Raw genomic sequence first — 22,160 nt, 5'->3', positions numbered from 1 at the left:
GAGCCAAGGATGGAAAACAGTTTCTAGCATACAGGGCGATAGCCAGAGAATTGAGTCACTTGTACGGGACAATGGAACTGGAGCCCCCTACCCATGCTGTCCTCCAGCCGATGACTAGAGAAGGCCAACATTTGGTCTTGTGGTTGTATAAGGCAGTATTAGCCATGAGAAATGAGGAGTTACTGCTCATGAGATCTAGGTGAGAAAGTATCATAGGCAGACCCTTTCGAGGTAAAGAATGGCCCATGCACCTATACTTTCATGTGCAGCACTAGATTAAACTACACGGAATTCACATACTTATACTGTACACTGCATGCACCTTACTATTAATTGACTCAACATATTGCTGCAAATGGAGGATCTGAGGTGTCCTAGATTTGCATGAGCAGACGTGGACTTTCTTTACATAGTATGGGATTGCCCGACTGTGACACAGTTTTGGCTCTATGTTACGGGGGACCTAGAGCGTAACCTAAACCACTGGCACTTATGTACGGCCAAAATTTGCCTCCTTGACTTGTACAAAAGACGCTCTGGGCATAAGCTAAGCAACAGATTTTTGACGTGCCACTGGGGATGGCACGCAGGGACATAGCACCATCACTGGAAATCCCATTGTGGTCAATGGCTGGAGGAGAGGCACTAAGGGCTGAGGACATTAGAAGGATGCATAGACGACCTCTAGCTGGTCTGTGTGGGGAGGTGGACGCTAGTTTCCTAGAGCTCAACCAGTAATGGTGATCCTTCAGAGCTCTGTAAACCTTCTGGTTGACGGGCGATTGGTGCCGTGTGATGTGACTGATGTCTTGGTATCTTATGCAATGGATTTGAGATGGGGGACATTGGAGTGAGTGCAGGGTGACATTGAGCCCGGGGTTCCACAGCCTCACATGCCCGGGATGTCACCCATGATTGGCCTGCTCCGACCCTGACCCACGGAAGCTGTGACTACTGCCTTGCTAATAGTTGGAGGATATTAGGGATAACGGGCAAAGTTGAGTTTAAGGTTTGACTGTGTTGATGCCATAGGGTTAGGATCCACAACCACTAGAACACAGACAGTTTGGAGACTAGAGTCAGAGGGCTCAAAATTTTACTACAAATTTGTTACTTGCCATACAAACCGTGAATGTACTGTGACTATGCTGTATCTTGCAGAATATGTGTCCTATCAAAGGTTTGATGTGTAATTGACCTATATGAACAACTAAAAAAGATATATTAAAAAAAAGGATATTTACTCACCGGTTTCTTTAATTTCTTCCTGAAGTAGTCATATTTCTGTTTAAATTCTCGAGAGTAGGGTACAGCCTGTGAAAGATAAAGTGAAAGTTAGTATAGGACTATGGAATTTGCAATAATAATAAGATTTTCTATATACATATAGAAAGTTAGAAGCCTTTGAAAACCAAATGCAGAGAGTTAATTAACATAATATTACTAATAAGCAGTGTACCAGCCTAGGGAGAATCATCATATCTTATGATGTGCTTTAAAAGAACAACCCACTGATACCTATAGACACTAGCCGGTAGGCTTACTTTCAAATTCTTTCTCTCACGTTTAGAGCATGATTCTGAGGTTTTAGTGGGCAGAGTAGTACCAGCCGCTGTGGTGGAGGACATTAACTCCGCCATCCGAGGGTACTCTGCACAGCAAATTTAGAAATGACCACCGATCCTGCAGTAATCTCTGTACATTGAAAGGAACCACCATCACAGTGGTTACTTCCAATGTACTAAAGGTTTGGCTTACAGTAGCTCTCGGTTTTGACCACCGTACACCATACTTTTGAAATTTTTTATTTTTCAAGAACAAACTTTTATAGTTTTCAACCTGGGAGGTTTCCCCCATTATTTGGGAGTGATAGTATTTTTCCTGTCTCGCACCCTCAGTTCTTACTAAAAGAGACAGAGCAAGTATATGTCGAAAATCGATGGTCTTAGAAATATTGAAGGGTGGAAGTAATAGCTTGAAAGTAAATACACATTTTCTAGTAATGCACCAGCTACTTGTGACAAGAACAGTTATGAATTGATGGAGAAGCAGAAGCCTTCTATTGGCTGGGGAAGATGCCCCCTTTTTAAAACAGTTTAAAAAGTTTAAAGATAATAAGTGTATATTTATGAATGTATGGGGGCAGATTTTCTATGCAGAAATTACCACTGGTGGCATTAGGGAGGAGTCCTAGAGCAGGTTCTCGCTTTATTAGTGATTTCTGTACTATTATGACAAGACAGACATTTTTTTAAACAAATTATAGTGTACAGGAACACAACTGACCAATTAGAAATAAAATTGCTATATAAGGGAGCACAAGATTAACAAAGCTAATTTAACTAATTTTAGATAACTAATCAAACTTACACAACCACATTCAAAGCTTTCTTTCGACTCCTAAAATAAATCAAAAAACGATTTCATTTCATCGAGGATCATATCAAAGATTTAGTACGGATTATCTCCTAAATGAACCTGCTTCTTCAGAAGTCAGCTGGCATGTGGATTAGGAAAACAAGATCATCTAGCAGTAAAGCATCCCTCCTTTTTTCTCTTCCTGAAGGAGAGCCCCTCAATGGTAGCGCATTTCCACACACCAGTCCGCTCTTTGTACTGTTCTCTCAGATAGGTAGCATTTTAAAATCAGTTCTTAAACTGCGCATTCCAAATTTTATTTGAATGAGTAACAGCGCTTGCAGAAAGAGCTCCCTAGTTTTACCCATCTTGGTTTTTGCTCTACAGACAAACTAAGTGAAACTGAAATTTGGGCAAATATTTCAGTAGTTATTAAAGCTGGGCAATATGTATGTCCCTTCCATTGTTGGCTTCTGCAGTCTCTGTAGTCTAAAGAGATGACTTATTTTTCACACAAAATGGTCAATAATCCTATCATTGTCTAAAAAGTACTTATTAGCAACTGTATAATGGGCATTGGTTAGTAAATGTAAATGTAAATGTAAATGTAAATGTAAATGTAAATGTCAAGGTACTTATAGAGCGCACTGTCACCAGACGGACACCTTGCAGTGTCGCCTTTGCGGTTTCCTGGCGCTGATACTCATACCGCTGTGGAACCCCTCCTGGCTTTCCCTGTGAAGTGTCCACTCCTGGGCACCCCCAGGGTGAAGCCAGGCATCCTTAGCGCTGTTGGGGCCGGTGTGGAGGCTAAGCAAGCTATTGCCCAGAGTTGCAGCGTGGGGCCCGTGATTAGAATAGGCACCGAGGCGAGAATAGACAGGTCCGAGGAAATTGAGCCCGAGCCCCGCCGAGGCGGGAATCGAACCCTGGTCCCTGGCCAGAACTCTGCTTCAGGGTCTGCCGCTCTAACCATTGAGCCACACTCCTCACACTCCTGGTTAGTATGTATATCATTTTGTGAGGTTCGTTTTGAATACATCACTCTCATCCCCAAGTGTCTAAATGTACAGCTTTCCAACAATAACATGCCTAACTGACTGGGAATTTTAATTCTCAAATCAACTCGGGAGGTCTTTGCTCCAGTGGAATTGTCCCAAATAAGGAAGATGATACTTACCTTGTAAGCATCTGTTCTTGCCATGTAGTGCTGTAGACTAATGTGCTTTGCACACTCCTGCCATATTTGAGGTCTGGATGGGTGCAAGTTGTTTTTCTTCGAAGAAGTCTTTCGAGTCACGAGGTAGAGTGACTTCTCTTGTTGATAATGTGCATGGGCATCAACTCTATGGCTGGATTGTTTTCCCGCAGGTGGGTGGGAAAGGACTGTAATATAAGTGTAAGTAAAGAGATGTCCATCCATATGGCAAGATAAAGAAACAGTAACTTTCCCAAGTGTCCAGGGAGGAGGGTGGGTACATGTGAATCTACAGCACTACCTTCCAAGTACAAAGGCTTACAGGGTAAGTAACATAATCCATTCGAGGCATGTGTGGCTGTAGATACACATGCTTTGCACAGACTGTATAGCAGTGCCCTCCAAAGCAGTGGCTAACCTATGGGTACTGCAATGGTTTGAAAGGGGTTTACATAGCAGTGCCTGACATACATTAGCTTGTTGGTGTGCTAGAACATCCACACAATAATGTTTAGTGAAAGTGTGTGGTGTAAGCCATGTAGCTGCTTTGTATAAATCAGTTAGTGGGATACTGGACAGGAAAGCCATTGAAGACCCTGTGCTTTAGTGTAGGTGAAGTCCTTTTTGCTTTAACATAACATGTTTGAATTGATTTAACTATCCAGTTGAGAATGCCTGATTTGGAAATGGGATTTCCTTTATGAGGGGGGTCAAAAAGCATTAAAGAGCTGTTTGGTTTTGCAAAAAAAAAAAAAAAAAATAACAATTCTGTCAATGTAGTACATAAGGGCTCTTTTAACATCTAATGTATGGAGAGCCCTTCCAAAACTGAGTCGGTTGAGGAAGGAACACAGGTATCTCAACTGATTAATTAAGGTGAAAATGAGAGACTAACTTTGAAAGGAATTTTGAGTTGGTGCGAGACACCACCCTAATCTTGGTAGAGCTGTAAGAAAGGCTCTTCTAAGGTTAGTGCCTGGAGCTCGCTAACACGTCTGAGTGAATTGATGGAATTAAAAAAGTGAGCTTCTAAGATAGAAATTGAAGAGAGCAGTTATGTGGTGGTTCAAATGGTGGACTTATAAGTCTTGTAAGAACTATGTTTCAGATTCCAGGTAGGTGCAGGTGTAATCCCGGATGGAATCATTCTGTTCAGATCTTTCATAAAGGCTTGGATGACTGGTACTTTGAACAGGTGTTGTCTTTTTTACAGATATGCAGCTACTGACACTAGATGTAACTTTATGAATGTGAATACAAGATCAGAGAGCTTTAAATGTAGAAGGCAACAAACAAGGTTTTGTATTGTAGCATTAAATCGACTGATACTCTTATTATGGCAGTAACAGACAAATCTTTTCCCCTTAGCTGCATAGCATGCTCTAGTAGAAGACCTGCGAGCTTCTTTGAGAATGGTCATACATTCAGGTGAAAGATTGAGATAGCCAAATTCTATGATCTCAGGAGCCAAATTGCTGATTTGAGTTCCTTGGGATTTGGGTGCCTGACTTCTCCATGGTTCTGAGTGAGAAGGTGCGGGTTGAGGGGAAGCTTCTAGTCGGGAACTATTGAAAGTTCGAGTTGTGCACCAGGGCTTCTGGGTCCGTGTGAGAGCCACTAGCATGATTGTGAGATATGTTTGCCTGAGCTTCCGAACCATAAATGGAAGAAGAGGGAGAGGCCGGAAAGAGTAGGCAAATATACCTGACCAATTTATCCACAGTGCATTGACCTTGGATAGTGGGTGTGGGAACCTGGAGGTGAAGTCTGGCCCATTTTGCGTTGTCCGCAGTTGTGAAGAGATCTATTTGTGGAAATCCCTACTTGTGGACGTAAGGAAGGAGGACTTTAGGGTGGAGTTTCCACTCGCAGACTTTTTGCCACATCCTGCTTAGAAGGTTGGCAAAATCATAGTCTGTTCCCGGGCAGTGTTCCACTAGCAGATGAATGTTGTGATGTAGAGCCCAACACCAAATGGTCTGAGAAGGACCTGGTGACTGTAGAGCATGTGTCTCTCTCCTTTTTTTGTGCATAGAACATGGTTGTCATATTGTCCGTTCGGACTAAGACAACCTTACCGATCAGGTGAGGTAGAAACGCTTTCGATGCTAAGTAAACAGCTTGAATCTCTAGACAGTTAATGTGGAGACCCTGGTGTTTGGTGTCCCATAGACCCTGGACTGTGAAATTCTGTACGCAAGCACCCCAGCCTGTGTGATGCATCCGTTGTCAGGATAATGTGGGGAACACGGTCAAGAAAAGGCCACCCTTTTAACAGGTGTTTGTATTTCACTGCTGCAGAGAGCGATGAGTGTAGCGGTCTTTCAACACTAGATCCTCTAATTGACCTTGTGACTGAGATCACTTTTGTGCTAGACTAGACATTGCTGGAGCGGACGCATGTTTAGCCATGCATGTGACACTATGGCGATTCATGACACCATCATACCCAGCAAGCGCATGATAGGTCTGACTGTCAACAGATGATTGGCTCGGAAACATGGTAGTAGTGTTTGGAAATTTTGGATTCTTATTGTATTGGAATAAGCTAATCACACCTAAGTGTTTAGGATAGCCCCCAGGTAAGGTTGAACCTGTAAAGGCTTAAGACAAGATTTGTGGAAATTGATGGTGAAGCCTAGCTGATGGAGCAGGTTTATGGTATTTTGAGTGTGTTGTTGATATAGAGGAAGAATGCTGGCTTTCATAAGTCAGTCGTCAAGATATAGGAAGACATGATGGTGATTGCTCGAGGTGCAGTAGTCACTCCAAATGGGAGAGCTTTGAGCTGGTAATGTTGGCCTGCTATGACAAATCTTAGGTATTTGCGATGTGCTGGATGATTTGGAATGTGCAAGCAGACATCCTTTAAGTCTAGGGCTGATAGTAAGTCGCCTTGTTGGAGAAGTGGAATCACGTCTTGGAGAGTGACCATATGGAAATGCTCCGACAGGATGTAATGATTTAAGGGCCATAGATTTAAGATTAACTACAGGGAGGATTCTCCTGACCCCTGTTGTTGTAGAGGGATGGGTTCTATAGCCCCTTTAAGCAAAAGAGCTTGAACTTCCTGTTTGAGTAGTGTTCTGGATCGAATTATGGAGTGAGTGGGGGTCACCAGTGTGCTGTATGAGGCGCAGCATGGTTTCCAAGAGGGGCCTGGCACATTAGAGCAATGTTTAAATCTGATAACCTAGTATACCATCGCCAAGCAGGGCTTCTACGCCTGTCCTTCATGGACCTGTCCTGCGCCTTCGGCAGAGTAGCAAGGTGTAAGCTCTGGGAGTCCGTGATGGATCAGGGGTTAGATGGTCCTGGTCCTGTTTCCGAGAGCTCTTCATTACAACCTCTCTGCCTCAGTAAGGTATGGCCCCTCCATGGAAAGGAAGGAGAAATTTAAGATAGGATGTAGGGTGCACCAGGCGTGTGTTTTAGCCTCCTTGCTATTTTTGTTGTATACGGATGGCCTCATCCCAGCCCTATCCGACAGATGTGTGGACATTCCGACCACAGCTGGCAAAAAGGTTCCCCTCCTACTCTATGCTGACAACATGAGTTTGTTGGCTTTGACGCCCTGATGCCTGAAAGCATTAATTGATGGGTTTGTCCTATTTATGGGATTCCTGGATCTAGCTACAACCCAATCCAAAGCTTTTACGATGACATGCAATTTAGGGCACACTAAAGTGAGGAATATTGAAATAGAAGGGCACCCGGTGAGCCTTAGCCTCAGGTTTTCCTACCTGGCCATAGTGTTTGATTCAAAGGGGACCTTGCATCTCCACTATGCAGCGCAAATTCGCCAGCTCTATTGAGTTGATTTTCAATTCGGTCAGTTCATTGGGAAAAAACACATGGTCCCCCTCCTGGAGATCTACAAGAGAAAGTGCCTGCTCACCTTATTGTATGGCGCTGACCTGTGGGGCTATACAAGCCCTAAGCCCCTTCAAGGCAAGCAAAACAGGGTGTTAAGAAGACTCGTGGGGGGTATATGTACTCCAGGCTTTGTAATCTTGGTGAACCCCACCTCTTCTTCCAGCCTGAGAGGATGGTAAAATAAGATCTGGACAGGGTTAAGACATGGTTTAAACAAAATGAACAAAACAGAAAGGTGAATGAACTCTCTAAAGCCACAGTTATGGAGCATGCGATCTTCCATTTGTCTATGGATCTGGCTCCATACCTGGTCTGGACCGATTCCTCTTTGGATAGAATACTTTTGACACAATTTTGGTTAGGTTTTGTGAAGTGGCATCTGTGCTTTCTCTTGGGTCCATACGATTCAGCTAGTATTCAAATTTGCCCCTGTGACAAATTGTCAACTCAAAACCTACTACACTTCTTTTTTTTTGTAAATTCTACCAGGAATTTAGCAGGTCACGCCTGCTCTCTATTGTCAGAATTCAGGGCATAGGGACCTCTATGGCCACCCTAGAATAAATACAACCGTTGGACTTCCCCACTAACTGCATCAACATCTGCTTGTTTTAATAATGTGCCGTCAAAAGGAGAAACTTAAAGCCGTTTTAATAGATTTCTCCCCCCACCTCCCTTATGGTAGTTTAACCCTCAGCATTATAACAATGGCCTTGTCGTTTTGTCTGCCCGTGTTCATCCTTGATGTATTTTAATTTTTAAAAAAATCTAAAATATACTGTATTGCTTTGCCTGTGATGCATTTCTTTTTTTCTTTTTTTTTTTTTACTTGAAATGGATTGTAATTTATTTTTATCTACTGCACTGTTATGGCCACTTTTTGTGACCGAAATGAAGGAATTTTAATTTGATTTGAGTAGTCTTTGGTGTGAGAGGCTGTGAGTGCAAGGTGTAATATTTGGAGGTATGGTGATGAGCTCCAGCCAATAACCATGTTGGATAATGTCCAACACCCACTAGTCCGTGTAATGGATTCCCATGTGGGGAGAAATTGTTGAAATCTTTCCCCTCTACCTTTTGTGTTGTTTACTCTATATGAACCCCTATGGTAGCCTAGGGGAGAGGAATCTCCCCGGTGATATGAGGAAGAGGCTTCAGTAGATGTAATTTTGGAGCCGGCGCTATATGAGGATCTGCTAAAGGAGCCACAGGGGTGTGGTGTTTATAGGGCACCCACAGACTTGGCTATCTTTTTTCTCTTTTTCTAGAGTTACGTCAACCTGAGGGCTGAAAAGGTGTTCTTTGTCAAAGGGGACATTTAATAGTGTTTGTTGTACTTCTAGTTGGAAACCAGATATGCGTAGCCAGGTATGGCATCGCAATAGAATAGATGTATTAATTCCCTAAGGAGCAGTATATGTGTAATGTAACACACCGCAGATAGAGGTGTTTAAAATAAAAGGTTTCTCTCAGAAACAAACTCATGTGCTCTCTTTTTGTGTTCCTCTGGGAGGAGGTGGAGGCTTTCGCCTATCTCATTGCAGTGGGAACGGTCATATTGTGCCAATAAAACCATGTAGTTAACAATACGCCAATGATTTGCGGACTGAGCTGCTACTATTTTTTGAGAGGTAGCAATTAATTTGCTCTTTTTAATCAGGAGGTGGAGCATCAACGGCAGCTTGGGAATTAGCCCATTCACAGGCACTGATAACAACTACTGAGACAGGTGAAATTCGTCCTTTGATGTTAATTCTGTCAGATGGAGAGCCTTTGTACTTTTTGTCGACCCTGGGAGTGATGATCGTAGCTTGTGCAGGGTTCTTTAAAGATGTCTTCAACATGCTGTTATATATTGTTAAGCACAGGGGGTTATTAGTTTGCCCTGTGCGTTGTGGAGAGAGTCTCGAAAAGGAAGTCCTCTACAAAAGGTTCTTTGTGTAATTGGATGTCATGCTATGCTGCAGCCCTGCCAAGAGCCACTGATAGCAGGTAGAGCCATCAAGAGGAAATGGCCTAGCAGGGTACAAATCGGGATCTGTGTACCCTTGGGGATCAATGTTGTATGCAGTCCATTATTAGGAGGAGGTGGGGGTGTTGCACAGTATGTATCATCTCCCATCCCAGGTGCATCTGGAACTGATTGTGGGGACCCTTGAGGTGCGATATCCAAGGTATCATCATGAGAGTGTGGTGGGTAGGGGAGGATAGTGGAGGTGGAGATGGTGGTGGAGAAGAAGATGATGGTGGAGCAAGTGGTAAAGGACTAGTGGCCTTGTCTAACTTACTCTTTTTGGATAGTACCAGTAGGTCAATGCCTTCGCCGAAGGAAATTTGGTGCTTGGCTGGAGTCTGTACCGGAGTCTTGGCTAAAACACGCCCAGTTTCAGGGTGTATGTGTATTTGCCTCTGTCGGGCATCGAGTTTCTCTGGCAACTTTTGAAGATTCGGCCCCACTGGAGTATCAGGGTGGGATTTCAGAGCCGGTTAGGAAGGTTTCGGCGTGAAGATGAATTTGTATTTCGGCGCCGAAGTAGTCGGTGCCGTAGGAAAAGTTGTTCAGCTTGATGTAGCGAGCCGAGTCAGTGCCAAAGTGGTCAATGTTGAAGGCTTTGGCTAATGTTCCTGCATCAAACCCAAAGGTGGGGTGGCCAAATCAATCTTTGGTTGGCTACCATGGCCTGTGTTCAGTCAGAACCGAATGTCTTTTGGGTGGAGAGGCAATGGTATCTGTACTCATGGTACACTGACCCAGTGATTCATCGTGCATCTTGAGGTTCATTTCGAGCTCTAATGGAGAACGCCTCCCCCTCCGCTGCAGAGGCTTCATGGAGTTCTTGCTCCTCTTCCATGATATTGTGGTGACCAAAGATGTCGGCGTTTCTATGAAGTCTCTTTGCTGCATCTCCTTTCAACATGCCTGGCGGTTCCGGAGAGTCTTTTTTGACTGAAAAGAGCATCAGTCCTCTTCCCTGTTTTCGGGAGACAAACTCAAGTTACAAACCTGATGTTGGTCGGTCCTGGAATAATTAGCGTGGCTGCTCAGGCAGAAGCGAAAAGATGTACGTTCGAGCATCAGAAGGTCATTCTGTGGTTTTGACAAAGTGCGTCAATCCGACGAGCGATAGTTTTCTGAGATTCGATATGGAAGATGGGATACACGTTAGAAGACAATACTGACGAGGGTACGGGTGAGAATGCGAACTGAAAAGAGCCCAAAATGGTCACGACCCGGAGCACAAGCACACACGTCCAAACTAGACAGTGGAAAGAAAATGATTAACAATGGAGTTGATACCCAAGCGCATTATCATCAAGAGGAGGAGCCACTCTACCTTGCGACTCGAAAGACTTTGTTGAAGAAAAACAACTTGCACACATCCAGATCCAACAATAGACGGCAGGAGTATGCAAAACGTGTATCTACAGGCGCACATGCATCTGAAACTGACATACCAAAAATTCCAAACTAAATTATGATATCTAATAGCACTGGACATAAGTTCTCAATATCAGTGGCTAGTAACAGCTTGCTATCAGCATATAGGATGGCTTTATAGACATTCATTAACTTCTTTGCATGCATCGGATTCCTGAAAGGCCTAGGACTAGACTTTGAAATTAATATTAACAAGCTGTAGAGAGAAACCATGTTTGGTTCCTTTTTCAATCAAGGTATCAGGAGAAGGTGTATTATGTAAATAGTTAACATTATCAATCCCTGATGGTAATAAAGTTATCATTTTTCTATGAACTTTTATAGAAACAATCAAAAGGTCTCCGACATCATACGTGGGCAAAAAAGAAAATGTTTCTGTTAAGAGTTGTGGGCAAAAACTGAAGCGAGATCACCATCTTTGCTTGTAGCCTTGCCAAGTTACTTTTTAGGATCCTAAAGTAGCACAGGGAAAAGTAAAAGAGTTTATAGTGGTGGCACAGTATGTACCCTAATTTTAATGTACTAACGGCCTAAACAAGAGAACCACAATAAATAAAACAGTTAAAAACGGGCACCACAATTGAACATCCTGTTTACTTACTGGACCAGTAATGGCAGGATTCTGCAATCTTGGATCTTCCCATTGGGTAATTTTGGTATCTGTAATTGAACCATAATATTTTACATTACTTTTCTATTATAAACGCTAGCCATAGTTATACACACTAATTCACAGTAATTTCTGTTTCATGTTTCAACTGCTGAATGTTATATCGGGAATGTTCAAATTTTGCATTGCCCACCATGCTCGTATTCTGAAACAGTCAATTACACATTCATGAACTTCAAGCATGTCTTATAAGAGCATTGATTTTCACACATGCATCATTATCCACTCATCCACAGTATTCAACAACTATATCAATAGAAAAGACCACTCGCAAACAAAATATACATACATGTTTATGTATAGATGGATAGTTGGGTCCACTTGCTGAGGTAGGGCAACATGTGAGAGGGCACAGGGTGCAAATACATTGAACTGAGCATATGAAATGTCTAATTAGGGTCATTAAAGTATGGGTACTCTAAACCCTTTCTTCAGGAAATATAAAAAGAGAGGCATGTGTACCCTGAAACCCTCCATCATTGAATGAGTACTCTCACATCCTCTGTCAGAAATGAGAGACATGATGACTCACACACCCTCAAACACCTCTGTTAACAATATACTTGCTAAGCATGCATACAATTCAATGTTATCTTGTAGTAGTTAACAGTGCACAGTTCATCCATTGCCAACTTTATTTTCACCAAGTAAAGCCACCCAACAGCATCTCTTTACAAGTATCTACTTTCGTTTTTCGCTTTCTGGGCTGCACAAACTTGTACTTCACCGTACCATCCCATATTCATGCTCGGAGAATATTTACCAAAGAAATAACTGAGAAAAAACTGTCCAAATGAAACAACTGTAAACCTCAGTGGATGTTACACAGGACAAATGGGGTTCATAATCTCTTATTAAAATAAATGCTCTAGTGAAAAACTGTACATTGCCAGCAACAGTCAGATTTACAGATATCTCAAGAGGATATTTGGCAGGCTGTCAGAAAGCATGAACAGGTCTTGGACTAGGTATTATGTTTTATCCAATGTATTACTTTTCTAAAGTATTATTCTGCAACAGTTGAGATTACAGGCGGCCAACACAGTTTGCACAATCTGTCAATGTCAATGATGAGGGACTCCAGCACATATTTTGTAGCTTATATCTAGGGTGTTTCCTCTTTGACTACGAACTTAAACTAGTCAAATTAAAGGAAACCAAATTTGTGACATGCACACTTGTGCAGAGGTAACAAATCTACCACAAACCACCACTTGGCTGCAGTAGCAAAAGTGAACAATCATTAATAAGCTATGTGAAAAAAAATCATGCCACAAACAGAAAGTAAGGTCAGAAAGGTCCTTTTGCCACAAGATTTCCACTGGCTAATGAGAACAAATTCCTTATTTCACCGTAATTTTTCCCACCCACTTAAATGTGGCCTTGTGGCTAAAAACATCATTTCCAATCTTATTCTCTATTCCCAGAGTGCACGTCAAGATCTGTAATGTAAGTCAGTCACGGGGGTCATCAACAAATAAAATGACCCAAAATATACACAATCCAAAAAAAGACACAACAGTGTTAATGCTCCACAAGCTCAAATATCACATAAGGAGAAAGGCAGAGGAGCTAATTACACACATTCTCTGGAAGTGATTATACAGTACCGTAGGAAGGAACTAAGTCTCTGGTACCAAAGTCGCCACTTAGGAACACTGGGCTCCCTAAATGAAGAGTAGAATTATAATGCTTTCTCCATATCACTTAATGACCCACTTTTAAGCAATACCCATGGTTAAGTAGTCTTGGTTCTCACTTACTGTGGTCAATATAGAACGTTCTACCATCCAAATGGATTCTTTCCTCCCAACCAGGCTGAAAGAAGAAAAAATAAGAAATATCAGTGGAAAAAAAGATCTACAGCGAGAGGGTAGCTTTTAGTTACTGTGCCCAAACTGAGGGCAAATACATGTAGATAGAATGATATTTCTTGACTGGTTGTCTGAAAGGCAATTACAACATATGTTAAGTATCAATGAAGTGCTACCTTCCCACTTCAAACCTGACAACGTACTTGTTCATTTAGAAGCAAGACAAAAACTGTTCAGCATATTTATTATTAAAGTGTGTGCATACAGCAGTTGGCCCTGCAGCCTGCTGCTCCCAATGATACACAATTAAGTAATTCCAGCATTCAAACACATACAGCTACTAATCGACATCTGCAAAATAGGTTAGGTTTCCATTGCTAATATCCTCCCAATATGATCATTTCTTGGGAAATGATCACCAAAAACCAAGGTACGGAATACCACAATAATTTTTACAGCCTTAAAAAACAGACACCAACTGATTAGATATGACCTTTGAGAGAACCCCACCCCAATGTCCTATCCGTCAGTACTGGCTAAAATTTACAGGTTTCCTAGAGCGAGTTGTTTTAGACAGTCTGACTGTCTCTGACACATAACCCCTTTTTTCTGTTTCCCAAAAAAGAAGAGAGTGAATTAAGTACAAATTCTTTTCTTGCAACCGGACTAGGTTCTAGGAGAGTCTCCTGAGCCTTACAAAGAAATTTCTCTTCAAATAAAACGTTTTAACCAAATTTCGTGGCTTGCTTCATCATAGCATGATTTAAACTGAACTAGGATAATCTTGTCTGATTGGGACACGCTCAACCAAACATGGGAGCTCTTGATATCATACACTGGGATCATATAACATGAACACTTATTTTTGAAAATGTCAAGAGGCAAGCCTAAAATTGACTAAATTCAGGGTTTATTTCACAAGAGTTAGAAAAAAAGACACTACAGGATTATTCATAAATCAGTGTAATGTGTGTCAACATATTTCAGCCATTTATTTAACCAGCTACAAGTCAATGGCTTTCATAAGGGCAGAGTGTAAAAATCCCTAACTTAGATAATCCCTAACTAGCATTGGGCATTGGCAGTAAGACATAAAACAGATTGCACGTGATCATTTGCTTCTCTAGTAGCAAACAGTAGGGGAAAAGAACACAGGATTTAAAGGAAAGAAACATCATGGGGAACGGTAGGAAGCCTCTCTCCCGGTAGACACACATTTGTCAAGGGAAAAAGGTCAGCCTCTGGTAACAGTCGCCAGACAAATGGCTTGTAGTTCCATAAAGTTCATGTGGAGTCGGCCCTCCACATTGCTCAAGTGACTCCCCCCAATGCAGCAGAGAGACATTCGTCACCACTGTCAGCTACGGTTAGTGAAGAGAGAGTAGCCTGCCTCAGCAAACATTGTGTGGTCCAACTGTACTGCAGATCGCGGGCCAACTCCTCAAGACCCGAAGAGCGTTGGAAAGGGTGCATTGATGTTGGGCCCATTGAGACTACAGGTTCCACAGGGGGGCATGCATTTGCCAATTGGCTTAGCTGACCAGGAGGATGCACAAGGCCAAGAGGTAAAGAAGCTTCAGGATCATGCCTCAGTATTACAGCCCAAATCTTCCAAACTTGTTGTGGCAGAGGAAAAGCTTTGAACGAAATGACCAGAATCGCTCCAATGAAAAACGGCCTTTGTTCCAGAATCATGTCGGACTTTGTCTCGTTTATGGTAAACCCAACGATGTTAGGAGTTCCATTGTCATTCGGAGGTGGTCCACAGCTGACTTCCGCAAGCTCTCCTACAGCAGCCAGACAATGAGGAATGGGAATACAGAAGTTCCTGACCTCTGAAGATGGGAAGCAACCACTGCCGTCACTTTCGAAAACACCAGAGGGGTGTGGGTGAGACTGTAGGGAAGCACGGCAAACTGAAATTGCTCCTAGTCCACCTTCAACACCTGTAGGACTGTAAAACAGGCATATAAAAAACGTGTCCTGCAAGTTCAAGTCCACCATGCAGTCTCCCTGGTAGAAAGGATCTGAGCCAATGGGAGCATTTTGAATTTATCCTTTGGCAGGAAGGAGTTCAGCGGTCAGACTCAAGATAGGCCTGAGACCCCTGTCCATTATTTGGCCAAGGAAGTAGCAGGAATAATCCCCTTTCTTGAAGTCCATTCTATATGAACCTTGGAGAGCAACAGGCATACCTCCAGTAACTAAACAGGCAAGTACTCTTCGGAAATTAATTCTAGTGTGGGAGGAATACTGGATGAGAAAGAGAGAAATGATGGGTGTAGGCCTTTTAAACAATTTGCAAGATCCAACTGTTGGACATTATGGATCGCAAACCCAGGAGGCAGTGCTGGATCCTGTGTCTCATTACTTGGCCTGCACTATAGCTGTCTGTTGGCCATTCTAGCATGGGAAGAGGAATTGTTAAACTGGAGTCCCTGCTGACCCACGTGCTACCTACTGGTTCTGCATACGTGGCCCTGAAAGAACTGGTCAATCGGCTGCATCACTAGCTGAGAAGGCTGTCTCTGCCTTTATGCCACCCCCTGAAAAAGCCACTGATTATCAAACTGGTGGGAAAAGTGCTTTGCAGAGGCCAACACCACCAAAGAACAAACTGTGGCTCTGCTATCTTTAAAGTGTTCTAAAGTGGAGTCTGCCTTCTCTCTAACGAGAGAAGACCAATCTAACGGCATGTCCGTTAGTGACACTGTGGACAATGCCGGAGACTCCAGTTAATCTCATCCAGTCATGCCTGCAAAGGACAGCACTGGCACTAATTGCCCTGCCAATACAGTCCAAAGTAGAGCATCCAAGCCTGGTGGATGATATACTCGGTTGCTTCCTGCCCATCAAGGACCTTCTCAGTCAAAGAGGCCCTAAGTTCCTCTGGGAAAGACCTCACTGAAATGTCTCTAAGGGCATTTGTATAGTGGGCTAACAGACAGACCGCGTTCATGGACCTTGATGCCAAGCTGACAGAAGAAAACATGTTAGCTGAATTGATCAATCTGTTTGCATTCTGTACCGGGGGGGGGATCAATTAGGCCTAAGCCTGTACAATGAGACTCTCCAGAGTAGGATGGTTGGTGCGAACATCCGGGCGCTAGCTTTGGTCACCTGGCCACTTAATAGCCAACATATAGGCAAAAGCATGGTTTTGACGAGGTAGTCAGAGTATCTGAGTGCATCATTAAATGAGCGCAAGAGTTCAGATGTTGCTGGCCCAGGCTGCAAAATGTCAGTCAAAACATTAGTTCTAACATCAAGGTCAGCTGTAACTTTAGTACTTTGACAGCCCCCCCTAAAAACCACTGCAAAGGAGGAACTATCTTCCACCGATAGCCCATGTGGCAAGTTAATTTCAGTTTCAGAGGTAATATCGACCTATCAAGCCCACTGGCATTTTGTAAATCAAGGTATAAGGAATCATCCGTCTGATGGGGTAAGCAAGCCACCACCCCTACCATCATCATAATCAAAAGTATCATGAGGTGTGTTGGACTTGGCCCTTTTTGGCCAAAGTTCCCTAAACCTTTTGCATTCCCCCTTAGACCTTTTGTCTGACAAGATGTTGCCAATTTTGATGCTTTGGGCACTTTGCCACTGCTGATCAGTGTGCAAGTGCTCCCTGTGTAAAGTGTAATGGTAATTGGTTGTCCATGATTGGTATGTTTGCCTTATTAGTAAAGTCCCTAGTAAAATGCACTGTGTGTGCCAGGGCTGGTAATGCAAATGCTATTAGTGGGCCTGCAGCACTAATTGTGCCACCCACACAAGTAGCCTTAAAGAGAGAACTCAGGCCTGCCACTGCAGTGCCTGGGCGCAGTTTGTTAAACTGCCATGTTATCCTAACAAGAGCACCCGCTTGCCAGGCCTTACCCTTCCCTTTCTATGCACATCAGACACCCCTATGGTAGGTCCAAGGAACCCCCTGGGCAGGGTGCAGTATATGTGAAAGGGAGGATATGTACTGAGGTGTGTACCATGTCCTGACAGTGAAACACTCTCCATTTCGTTATTCACTTTTGAAAGGCCATCTTCTGTGTGTTTAGAAACCACTCTTTTAGAAGTGGCTGGGTTTTTATGCCCTAACATTTCTGTGTGTCTCTGCCTGGTTGTGGACTGACTGTCTGGATCTGAAAGTGATAGGATCTGGGGAATGTCTTGACCTCGGAAAGGAGGAGAGACAGCAACAGGCTGACCTGCATCTGGAGTGTAGGGAGGAGTAGCCACTGGAGGTGAAGAGGCCTGGGTTACTGCCATAAAACAATGGCTCCATCTCCTGCTGAGTGATTAAGGATCCAGACCCCCACTATCAAAGGAAGAGGTCGTCACAGGCAGGGAGAAACCCAGAACTGGTTTAGACAGGGGTCAGTACACCCCTGAACACAAAGACTTCAAAGACTTTAAGGGGTACAACTATGAGAGCTGAAAGCCCCTGAACGCTGGATTGATCAAGACTGAAAAGGATTGAAACTACTTCGTGGTCACTAGGTACCTCTGCCAAGGAAGAAACAGCTGAAGAGACTGAAGGAAAGGACTGACCCTTGCTGTGTGTTCTGGGGCTGGCCTGCAATTTGCTGATTTAACCAAGGAGAGGCTAAGGGACGTTGCTGTGTGCTGTGTCCCCCTGATTGAAAGCACTTTGCTGTGTGCTGTGTCCTGAAGTAACTTGTCCCCCAAGGGCCCGAGGAGAGCTGGCTTCCTGTTGTGGAAACTCAGGAATGCAAACGTTTTCAGGTGTGTCTCAGTGACGCTGTGTGCATGTGCTTTTTGCAGCCTGAGACCCTTGTAAGAATTGCCCTGTGATCATGGGCACCTGGAGTCCAAGCGAGTCTCAGCGACGCTGCGTGCATGTGCTTCAGGCAGCCTGAGCCAATCGTGAGGATTGTCCTGTTATTGTGCACCCCAGGAGTCCAAGTAAGTTTCAGCGACGCTGTGTGCGTGTGCTTCTTGCAGCCTGAGACCTTCATGAGAATTGCCCTGTGATCGTGCACACCCAAAGCTCAAGGGAGTCTCAGCGACGCTGTGTGCGTGTGCCCTGTTGCAGCCTGAGATCTTCGTTATCGCCAATGCCCGGAATCCACAAAGTCGCATCAGAGGCCCAACTCGCAAGAACAGGAGAGGATAGCGAGGTCACACCCCCAGGTAACGTGTACCACCGTCTGGACTTTCCTCTCTTGGAGGAAAAGCACAACACCCACTGTATCAACAATAGCTCAGATGAATGGGAAGGTCTACAAAGGTGACAAGTGTGACTTTGGCATGTCAAAGTGAACCCCAAACCATGTTAAGAGGTTTGAGGTTGTTTGGAGGTGGTTGTTGACTACCTGGGGGGAGCCCACCTTCAACAGTCAGTCGTCAAGATAGGGAGAAGTCTCTTACTACCAACCACTGAAGGTGTGCTGCGACAATCACCATTACTTTTGGGAATACCCGAAGGGTGGTGGTGTGGCCAAAGGGGAGAACTGTGAACTAAAATTGATCCTGGCCCACTGTGAACCGCAGGTGGGGACTGTAAGCCGGTAGGATATGAAAATAAGCATCCTGCAAGTCCAAAGCCATCCTCCAGTCGCCAGTGTCCAGGGCAAAAAGGACCTGGGCGAACTGGAGCGTCTTGAATTTGTCTGCTGCCGGATAGAGTTGAGAGGGCGAATTTCTAAAATAAGATGAAAGCCTCTATTTTCCTTCTACACAAGGAAGTAGAAAGAGTAATACTCCATTCCTACTTCCGAGGGTACAACTCTCTCTTTGGCCACTTTGGGCAAAAAAAAAAGTGCACATCCTGCCGAAAGAGCAACAGATGGCCCTCCATCAGCTGTCTTGCTGTCTTGTCTTGTGGCAGGGGAAAGCAAGGGCACAGCCCTGATGTACAATTTGGAGGAGCCACTTGGGCAAAATATCAGGTCCTGCCTCTGATAATACGGCTGTGTGCCGGCAAAGCCGCATTAAAGCGGTTTTACGACTGCTGGAGGGGTAGGGGACTGAACTACTGGTCCTGAGCACTGTCTCGGAGAACTAAGTCCTCTGCCAAGCAAGGGCTGAAAAGTCTACTGGGATGGTGGTGGAGACTGGAATTGGCAAAATGGGAAACCCCAACTACAGCCACGGAGAGGGCAAAGCTGTTGATGGAACTGTCTTGTTGGAGCAGAAAGTCCCAAGGAACGTCCGTAGCTCAGCTTTTCTTGAACTGTTGCAGGGCGGAGTCCGCTTTTTCACCAAAAATAAAAAGGTAGTCAAACGACATTTCCATTATGAAGTCTGGACATCCCCTGAGAAGCTAATAGACCTCATCCAGGCATGGAGCTAAAGAGCAACAATAGCAACTACTGATTGACCTAAACAGGTGCATTCCTCTGTAACAGGGCCAGAGGAAATCACAAGGCCTATATCTGGTGAAGTATCTAAACCACTGGCATTTTGAAGTTCTTCATACTAGTTTTCCTCTTCATACTGGGGAACAAGGTATCCGTGTCTAACGGAATGCCTGTTAGCTGTGTGCTGGGCGCTATATTGGTCAAGGTGGATTCTGCTTGTGTCGGAAAGCAGAATGCGATGTGCTATACATCCTCCTCTTGCATTTGCAATGATGAAAATTTGGGGTGTGCCAGGACGAGACTCAGAATTGGACCCAATGAAGACTGGGAGCAAGACCATGGGGCATGTTGGTGCCCTTGCGCCTTCTATGGAGTCTGAGAGCAGTGAGATGTGGCGGATTGCCGCTTCAGCTTCCTGTACTTTTTCTTGAACTTATCCAAATACTTTGATTGCAACATTGATCCTCAATGGGAACAGGACCTTCCTTTTGACTTTGACCGCTCACAACATGGATTCTTGCAGTGTGTGGCAATGTACAGTTTAGCTTCATGACACTGCATGGCCTTTGGATTCAACTGGGCGCAATCATCTCAGACTCTTGATTCTTATTCCGACCCCAGGCACCATAAGCATACATTGTGAGGGTCTATCACAGACATCTGTTTCCAACAATCCCTACACGGTTTATAGAATGTCGTCATGGGGTGACAATTTCACTTGCTCACTGGAGGATTTTTATATTTGTGGTCTAAAGACCAAAGATAAGCTTCAGATTCATGTCTGAAGGCACGGAAAGAAGGGCACCAATGTCAGTGCAGATGGGTGGCACTTATATGCGACCGTCACACAGGAGTGCTGCTTTAAAGTTTCCAGAACCAGTCTGTTACCTGGGAAATATTCACCAGGTGAGGAATCTGTGGTTAAATCTATCCAACTATCGAACACCATTTTTACTGCAGCAAGGAACCTCATAAACCAAACAAGCATTAGCAAAACCACTTCCCTTTCCCCACCTTGAAAATACACTTACTGCAATCTTAATTTTAGAGTACCTCTATATCTATATCCAGGATGGCAACAGCCCGCAAGAATGTTTGTGAATGTACAGTGAAATGCATTTTGCATCTCTCTTTTATTTGAGACGCCCACTATTTTGCCGTTTTCCCTAAATTTAACACTTCTGAAAGTGTGCTATACTCGCATATATTCACTGTCACTAACTTGCAGGTCCAGGTTTTAATATCGGGAGATCCTGATTTAGTCTATTCTGAATGTCAAATTTATTACAACTTTTTTTTACATACGTATTTTGAATTTGAGTGCAAAAACATTCACAAATTTGCCCAAAAACTATTGGCCTAAGGTGCTAAGAGACAGTTTGCAAAAACTGGTTGCATATTGTACAGAATGTTTTGCAATGAAACCCATGTACTAATAGGTTGGTTTAAACACATGTATACATCCACACTAATGTAGGCATGAAGGTAATAAATAATATGTAATATTACTGCAGTATATAAAAGGGTGACCTATTTCAACATAGATTTCTTTGCTTTTTTTTCCTATCATTCTGGCTACTGAGCCTGTCAAGAGGGTAGCCTGTTTGGTAGTCTATGTCATGCCAGTCACCCAATTCACGTCAATCTTCTTACATTCACCACTATTATCAAACTGTGTCTCTCTCACAAACGTCAAGCTGAGAGGGAATAAAATGTCAATAACATGCATCACCGGTACAACGAGCTGGTAGTCAAGGAACAAGATTGATACCAGAAAAACTAGAAATCCTCATGCAAAATTAAGAGACTGTACATTTTTAATGTCACTTACCCTTTTTACCTTAATTTTACGTGTTACAATCATGACAGTTGCGCCATGAGGCACGCAGAGACGGTGTACTGAATCAAGAGTTAAAATCCCTGTACTAGTAAAACAAAAACGTTGAATCTTAATTGACAACTGGGGCATTCCTCATAGTAATTCGTTCTTGTGTAGTATGTTAATAAAGTACAAGTTACTTACCTTCGGTAACAATGTATCTGTTAGAGACGATTCTAGCCGCAGATTCCTTAACGTAGAATTATCCCCAGGCGCGAGACTGTACCCGGAAAACTTTCTTGCCCAGCGTCTCTGCGCGACGGGGGTGGCACCTCGCGACCCCGCCCCGACGTCCTCCGCCAGCGTGACGTCAGCGAGGTCACATAAGCCCCACCCTGGCGTGCTGACGTCAGTTTGCTTCAGAGAACTTTTCGCGCCACAACGCGGAGCCATCACAACAAAACAGAGCATGCTAACAGTGTGCGAAAAAAACAGGGAACCAAAAAGAGAGACACAAAAGGTGAGGAACAGCACCAGTTGGCACCGATGCGCCAGGAGGCAACAACAGTAAAGCCAAAGTAGGGAAAGAGCAGAGCACCTCTGAGGAACAACTGTTCAAGCCAAGGTCATAGCACCAGGCAGCACCAAAGTACCAGAAGGCCACAG

The 22,160-nt window shown here is 43.8% G+C and overlaps 1 protein-coding gene across 25 annotated transcripts in view; it reads right to left on the bottom strand.

Moving 5' to 3' along the window:
• NEDD4L (NEDD4 like E3 ubiquitin protein ligase) overlaps nucleotides 1-22,160 on the bottom strand; it is a 1,669,848-nt gene that overhangs the window by 327,840 nt on the left and 1,319,848 nt on the right. For 13 of the 25 annotated variants that reach the window (XM_085630299.1, XM_085630340.1, XM_085630279.1 and 10 more), the window contains 3 exons: nucleotides 13,305-13,359; nucleotides 11,473-11,531; nucleotides 1,249-1,314 (listed from right to left, as the gene is read on the bottom strand). In XM_085630299.1, the coding sequence (XP_085486425.1) occupies nucleotides 1,249-1,314; nucleotides 11,473-11,531; nucleotides 13,305-13,359 (180 nt within the window). Of the gene's footprint in view, nucleotides 1-1,248; nucleotides 1,315-11,472; nucleotides 11,532-13,151; nucleotides 13,209-13,304; nucleotides 13,360-22,160 lie in introns of all 25 variants that reach the window. The other 12 variants (XM_085630265.1, XM_085630272.1, XM_085630318.1 and 9 more) reach the window with 1 other exon arrangement.

Source organism: Triturus cristatus, chromosome 2_1 (assembly GCF_964204655.1).
Source record: "Triturus cristatus chromosome 2_1, aTriCri1.1, whole genome shotgun sequence".
In the NCBI taxonomy this organism is placed as follows: Eukaryota; Metazoa; Chordata; class Amphibia; order Caudata; family Salamandridae; genus Triturus; species Triturus cristatus.
The sequence above is the reverse complement of the archived record's forward strand: the minus strand, read 5'-3'. Positions and strand labels throughout refer to the sequence as shown.